This window comes from Gymnoscopelus microlampas (assembly GCF_963454915.1).
Source record: "Gymnoscopelus microlampas genome assembly, chromosome: 12".
Taxonomy (NCBI): Eukaryota; Metazoa; Chordata; class Actinopteri; order Myctophiformes; family Myctophidae; genus Gymnoscopelus; species Gymnoscopelus microlampas.
In genome coordinates this window covers 52549184-52556890 of record NC_139949.1, presented here as the reverse complement: position 1 = coordinate 52556890, position 7707 = coordinate 52549184, and the positions used below count along the sequence as shown (strand labels likewise).

Here is a 7707-nt window from a genome sequence, read left to right as displayed (position 1 = left end):
CACTTGGTTGCATGCTTAAAATAGCCGATCTACAGGCTCACAACGCGTCGCAGCGCGACGCGTTGTGAGCTTGTAGATCTGCTATTTTCAGAGCGCGACACCCGAGCGCAACCAAACATAAAATGACTTGTCTTTTAGTTCTACTGGATCTCTTCTCCACTAGATCCCTCACTAACATTTTAGTCTAGTTTTTATTTGTTGACGAAATTGTCAATAATATTTAGTCTCAGTTTTAGTCATCATAGCTTAGTTTTTATTTAGTTTTCGTCAGTGAAAAAAGGTAGTCGACCAACATTTTTCCTCATAGTTTTAGTCGACGAAATCAACACTGTTTTGTTTACTGTTTATGTACCTGTAGACAGACACGATGTAACAATAAAGAACCTGGAGCCTTGAACTCCCCCCTCCATGGAACCTGTAGTGTTCCAACTGAAAGTGTCATTACTGGTGGTCTCTGAAACCTCTTTGAATCATCAGACTAAATACCACAAAGCAAACTAATTGCCATTCATGGTAGCAAACTGTTGTAACAAGCTCCACCAGAGCCAAATATACATCAACTCATGTTTGTGTGTGTCAACTCACGCGTGCATGCACACACACACACACACACACACACACACGCGCACACGCACACGCACACACGCACGCACGCACACACACGTGTGCACAGACACACACGCATGCGCGCACACACACACATGCACGCATACACACACGCACGCACACACGTGTGCACATGCACTGACACACACACACACACACACACACACACACACATCTGAAGAGAGGGTAAAGAAGTGACATGTGTAATCCCCCTGGGAAGACCAGCCCAGCCCGGGGGGGCTTATCATCACAGAGTGTGTTTTCTGTGTGGTGGTCCTGACTGTAAGCAACACGTCTGAGACTGACATGGACGTTACATTGTTTCTTCACATCAAGGGCCTGATTCATATACCAGTGGTTCTCAATCTGTGGGCCGCGGGCCCCACTGGTGGGCCCCCGTGAGGATACTGCAAGTGGAACCTCCCTAAATACTTCTCAAAACGCTAAGATTATATTAACCTGTTAAGACCTGGAACGCTTCTGTGTCACTTTTTTGATTTGAGCTAAAAAAAAAACATTATTTTACACTTGGGCTATTCAAAAATAGCAGATCTACAAGCTCATAGCGCGGCACCGAGTGCCTCATTTCTTCACACATTTGTTCTAATATTAATGTTATACCATCATTAAAATGTTTGTGTTTGCCAATTATTTGGGGGTCCTCTTGCAGTACCCTCGCGTTCCACAGGTTTGAGGAGCACTGGAATAGGAGGAAAAAAGGGGGCCAATGATTAACTCCAGTGTGGAACTGCATATGTGTGACTGTGTGTAGACTGTAGACTGCATGGCTCCATGTCTGACCACACACTGGGTCTAGAACAGCAGAAAGAACCATTACATTACATACAGCTCTCTGCCAGGGAGACAACGTACTGGAGAGACTGGAGCTATGAGGACATACAGGAACCATAAGGAACCATAAGGAACCATCTAAAATCAGTGGTTTGTTTTCAACCCTTTTCATATCAAGGTCCATTATTTATTCGACATTTGAGCCACGGAACCACCGTTTGATGAGATTTAGACTCTCAGACCCCAAGACTTCTAATCTCTCAAGAACAGATTCAGAGCTGCGCTACTGAATCTGTCGAGAGACCCGTTCAGAACGTGTGCGCGTTAGCTTACAAGTGGGCGTGCCTTCAGATCAGGAAGCAGGCCGTGCTTTACCCTCTCAAATGTAGTGGGCGGGATTTACTGTCTCTGCGCTCCCTTCCCACTGAAAACAAACAGAAACTCATTGAACAATAGCGTCCTTGAAGCAGACAAAACCACAGAAAGATATTCACATTTTAACTTGCTCTTTCATCATAGAAACAAGTGGGCTTATAACCAAAACCATCCATGTTCTCTGGGAGAAGTGGTGTTAGTGTTCTGTGTAGAAATATTGTTAGTGGGAATGAAAACATAAACGCACCACCGGAAGTGGAGCGCTGAGGGCAAACCAAAAACCCTGGTTTCCTTGCGCACGGGAACACATTTACATTTAGCTCGGCCCAGAGCCAAGTGAAAGAGTAAAAAACAGCAGAGGGCGCCGTTTTTCCTTTTTATTTGGCGATGGGTTCCCAGATTGCAAGCCTTCAAACACTTGTTGTCATTGGATGAGATTTTGTCCACAATTGTCCACAGAAATAGGAGAGATAACAGGCAAAATAACAATTATTCTACATTCTCTAATCATGTAGACTTCTTGTAAATGAAGTAATGTGGATGTTAAACAATACTTTAACTCTTGAGAGTGTAATGCACGCATGCAAGCTCAAGTGAACCCAATGACAGACTGTAGAATCTACAGTCTCTTTCACTTCTAGCCAGTGAAATGATTAAATCATACTGTTCCTCATTTTGCTGTGGTGGGACGGGGGGTACGACCCCCCTCAAGGACCCCGTGGGGGGGGTCCCCGGATCGACCCCACTTTGTGAACCACTGATCTAATAAACCAACAAGCCATGAAACTATAATATTAAGAGCAGGAAAGAGCAGAAAGAGTCGTGTTTGCTGTGTTTTTCATTAACCTCTCATGTTATGCTATACTACCAAACCACCCTCGTAGGTCTCTCTCTCTCTCTCTCTCTCTCTCTCTCTCTCTCTCTCTCTCTCTCTCTCTCTCTCTCTCTCTCTCTCTCTCTCTCTCTCTCTCTCTCTCTCTCTCTCTCTCTCTCTCTCTCTCTCTCTCTCTCTCTCTCTCTCTCTCTCTCTCTCTCTCTCTCTCTCTCTCTCTGAGCATCAAAGGTTAACACCCAACCAGAGCTGCAGGGATTAACACTTTATCACCGTGACTAAACATCCCCACGTAAATAAATACAGGCCACACTGTGTCCTCAGAAAGCAGCTCAGTGGCCCTGTGGTTAGAGTCACCGCCCTGAGACTGGGAGGATGGGGTTCAATTCCCCGGCCAGGTCGTACCAATGACCAATGCTTCCCCAAACTAATCGTTCGGAGAGACAGGACAATACCGCAATGTAAAAATACTCTGTTACAAGTAAAAAGGCCTGTGTTCAAAATGTTACTTGAGTAAAACTACAAAATTAATCAGACGGGGAGCGATTGGCGCGGGTGTTTTCTCGCTTTTTTCAGCTGACCACAATCCAGCTCTTGTCGCGTGTGCATGAAACAAGCGCGAGCGCGAGAATTTCACGGGACCACGCCCGCTTTGCGTCTCCGCCCCCTTCAAATTATCCGCTCGTCTCAACTAATGGCCCTTCTCTTATTGAAAATGAATTATTAGGCGGCGCCAATCGCTCCCCGTCTGAAACGGGAGGACCGGTGGGCCGGCCGGTCGGCGGACCACGTCCATCGCGCTCATGTGACACTATGACACACAGACAGCCATTACCATATAAGGAGTTCCCCATGCAGCTACGCCCAAATAGGAGTGTGTTGTCTGACCTCAATGTGTTGTCATTACATTACAGTCATTAAGCAGACGCTTTTATTCAAAGTGACTTACAATAAGTGCATTCAACATATAGGTAGGGAACGAAGCTACTAATCACCAGAAGTCTTAAAGGTACTGTAGGGTAAGTGATGTTTTTGGGTTAAAACAAAAAGTATTTTGTTAAAAGGTTAAAGAACTATATTGTGATAGTAATCATTGCTATAGAGTGTTTGTTCAGTAACAGGAGTCTCCATGTCTCTCCAGCTCTTTAATAAACAGAAAATACATTTTCCGGTAGGTGTCAAAATCTCAGCCAATCAGGAGAAAGTACCCATTTTTAAGCTTCATTTTTAGTGTTCCAGTTCCAATTTTGTCTGCTCATTTCTTAGTGTCATCACTTCCAATTTCACTTGTTTAATCTATATCCTGATTGAGTTCTCTATCCTGATTGAGTTCTCTATCCTGATTGGATAAAATTGGAAATGAAACTGAAACGAAAATGCATTTTCTGTTTAATAAAGAGCTGGAGAGACATGGAGACTCCTTTTACTGAACAAACACTCTATAGCAATGATTACTATCAGAATATAGAGCTATTTAACACTTATTTTAACCAAAGAAAATCACTTACCCTACCTTTAAGTGCATTCTCTTCTAAAACAAGCAACTAAGAGCACACCTAGCGCTAAGGTAAAAGTGCAATATATCAGCTATCTACTGTCTTAAACAGATGAGACAAATAGGAAAATCAAATGAGGAAGAGCTAAAATAAATAAGCGTATCAAATAAACAAGATCCAAATACAACATGGCATTAGGGGCATCAGGTGCAAACCAATCAGCTTCCATATATGGGTAGCCTACAAAAGTGGGCATGCCCATGTATGGGCTATACTGATGACATCAGGGATCTCCATATATGTGCATAAAAGGGACAAGGACTGACAGATACAGAGATCTCCATAAGTGGGCATGTCGGTCGGAGCAAGGGTGCGACGTAGGTAGTGTTGCCAGATTCCGTGAGAGGAACAAGCAACCAGGTCTAGGCAAACCCGCCCAAAAGAAGCAACTATGGGCCACACATGAGCACTTTGACATATTACATCAGCTGTTTGAAAATAGCAGATCCACAAGCTCACAACGCGTCGCGATGCGACGCGTTGTGAGCTATGTAGATCGGCTATTTTCAAATCAAAATCTCGCGGGTGACTTATAATGAGCAGATGTGGCAACCCTGTTGGTTGACCTGTAACAGCTCAGGGGGAGGAGGGACTCACCCACTCTGAAGCCCGGCCCGGTCAGCGTGTCGGCCGCCTGTCCGTTCTCCCCTATCAGCGTGGTGTTGTTGCCCTGCTCACAGGTGTCCTGACACTGGCCCTTCAGACAGATCCTCTTGCAGATGAGAGGAGCGATGACCACCTTGAACCGCTCCCTCGTGGACGAGGACACCATGCTGGACACCATGCGCTCCGGAACCGCACACCTGGCCACCTCCTGCAACATAGTACTACATAATTAACACACCTGGCCACCTCCTGCAACGTAGTACTACATAATTAACACACCTGGCCACCTCCTGCAACATAGTACTACATAATTAACACACCTGGCCACCTCCTGCAACGTAGTACTACATAATTAACACACCTGGCCACCTCCTGCAACATATTATTATTACATAATTAACACACCTGGCCACCTCCTGCAACATAGTACTACATAATTAACACACCTGGCCACCTCCTGCAACATATTATTACATAATTAACACACCTGGCCACCTCCTGCAACATATTATTATTACATAATTAACACACCTGGCCACCTTCTGCAACATAATTACATAATTAACACACCCGGCCACCTCCTGCAACATATTATTACATAATTAACACACCTGGCCACCTCCTGCAATTAGTAGTCACTATTATTACATAATTGAAGGAGCATTTCACCCTATGGCCAGAAAAATATAGAAGTCTGTGTGTTTGACTGGGGTTTGACTGGACTGCTGCATTACTACAATTACCATAATGCTTTGGGGCGCTGCCCTTCCTTGTGCTGCGTGGGGGTGTGGTCTACATTGTAGTCAGGAAATAAGGTGAGATAAAGAGACTATGAGTCAAATGACTCATAGTATAGTGTGTATATACTGTATATATATATATATATATATATATATTATATATATATATATATATATATATATATATAGTGTATATAGTATATGTATATATATATATATATATATATATATATATATATATATATAGTGTATATAGTATATATATATATATATATATATATATATATATATATATATATATATATATATATATATATATATATATATATATGTATGTGTATATATACACACATACATACATATATACACACACACACACACACACACACACACACACACACACACACACACACACACACACACACACACACACACACATACATACATACATACATACTGTGTACACACACACACACACACACACACACACACACACACACACACACACACACACACACACACACACACATATATATATATATATATATATATATACACACACACACACACACACACACACACACACACACACACACACACACACACACACACACACACACACACACACACACACACACACACATATGTATAGTAGTTATCTATAGCCTACAGCTATGTTCCAATGTTCAATAAAAAAACACAATTACATTAAATACAGTTAATCAACGATATTAATCATCATGATCGTGACAGCAGCCTGTAGTCTACAGCAGGGGTTTACAACCAGTGGTCCGGGGACCACCGGTGGTCCTTGACGGGGTTCCAGGGGGTCACCAGCCAAATTAATAGTTAGCAACACATATGGAACCAAATGGACCCTTACAGGTCCATTTGGTTCCATTTGTACACTCTCAGATTTAAATGAACACTGATGATGGTGATACAGTGTAGTTTGGGACCCCCAATAAACCTAAATGGTTGAGTCCCTGGAATATCTTTTCAAATGGGGGTCCGTGGGCTAATATGTGTCAATTTGGGGGTCCTTGACGCGAAAAAGGTTGAAAACCACTGGTCTAAAGGGGTCTTCAACGTTTTCAGGCCAAGGACCCCCTAGCTGAGAGAGAGATGAAGCAGGGACCCCTCTATATTGTATAAAATTGTGTTTCAGATTATACTTTTTTTTTGTTTACTTGGTCTGCTCTTTTCTCCCCTCTACACCTATACCTCTTTGCCAAAAATAGCCGATCTACAAGCTCACAACGCCTTGCAGCTTGTAGATCTGCTATTTTTTTTGGCTGAAGTTCTCCTCAGAAAAGGGGATGCTAGGGTTCAAGTGGTTAAGGTAAAAAATAAATTAAAAAAATCACATCACATCACACAAAGATTTGGCGGACCCTCCTGTAGTAAACTCTGAGAACCCCCTAGGGGTCCCGGACCCCCCTGGTCTACAGTATTACCTGCAGGCTGAGCCAGATGAGCAGCAGATGCCAGCTGATCACATTCACAGGGGGCATCCTGGTGGGCATCCTGGCATCACCACAAGGAGCTGGTGGTGGTCCGGGACCAGCTGGACGGGACATCCACGGTCCACCCCCGTTAATAAGATAATCAACCAAAACCCTGGTCAGTGCCCTGTCTAGTTTAAATCCAGTCTCGAACCCTTAAACGTCTTCAGATCCTGATCCCAGGCTGAGAGGCTCTGCCTCGTCAGACAGTGTGTGGAAAAAAGAGAGAGAAAAGTGGGAGTAGATAGAAGAGAAAAATCCACTAAAAGAAAGAAAAAAAAACGCTCCCAACTTTTCCTTTCCAGAGGAAAAAAGGGGAAAAAAGATTTTTTTTTTTTTTACTTTCCTCTCGTGTGAAAACGCTGATCCATCCGCAGAAGTAAAAAGTTTGGCATGTTTAAAAACAACAAAATAAAATAAACTCCAGTGAGCCAGATGGTTGTAGATCGAGGTTTTCGTGTGTTGGTTTGGTTCCTCCAGGGCAGCCAGGAGGAGTGTGTGTAGATCTGGGTTAAGGTTTAGGAAAGAAGGGAGGAGAGAGAGAGAGAGAGAGAGAGGAGATCGAGGAGAGGAGGAGTGTTGTTTGTTGTAGCCCTGAAAACACGACTGTCGTATCGTGGCCGTCATGGATGAACTTCCACCTGGTGTTTGCATTTTCTCCATTTACAAACCGCACATCTACATAAATGTTCATA

The 7707-nt window shown here is 43.4% G+C and overlaps 1 protein-coding gene across 1 annotated transcript in view; it reads right to left on the bottom strand.

Moving 5' to 3' along the window:
• The window catches only part of LOC311056902 (latent-transforming growth factor beta-binding protein 3-like), an 80617-nt gene extending 73138 nt beyond the window's left edge, over positions 1 to 7479 (bottom strand). The window contains 2 exon segments of the mRNA XM_084073745.1: positions 4759 to 4975; positions 6965 to 7479. Coding sequence (XP_083929871.1) covers positions 4759 to 4975; positions 6965 to 7087 — 340 coding nt within the window. The 5' untranslated portion in view covers positions 7088 to 7479.
• Between the last annotated feature and the right edge of the window lie 228 nt (positions 7480 to 7707).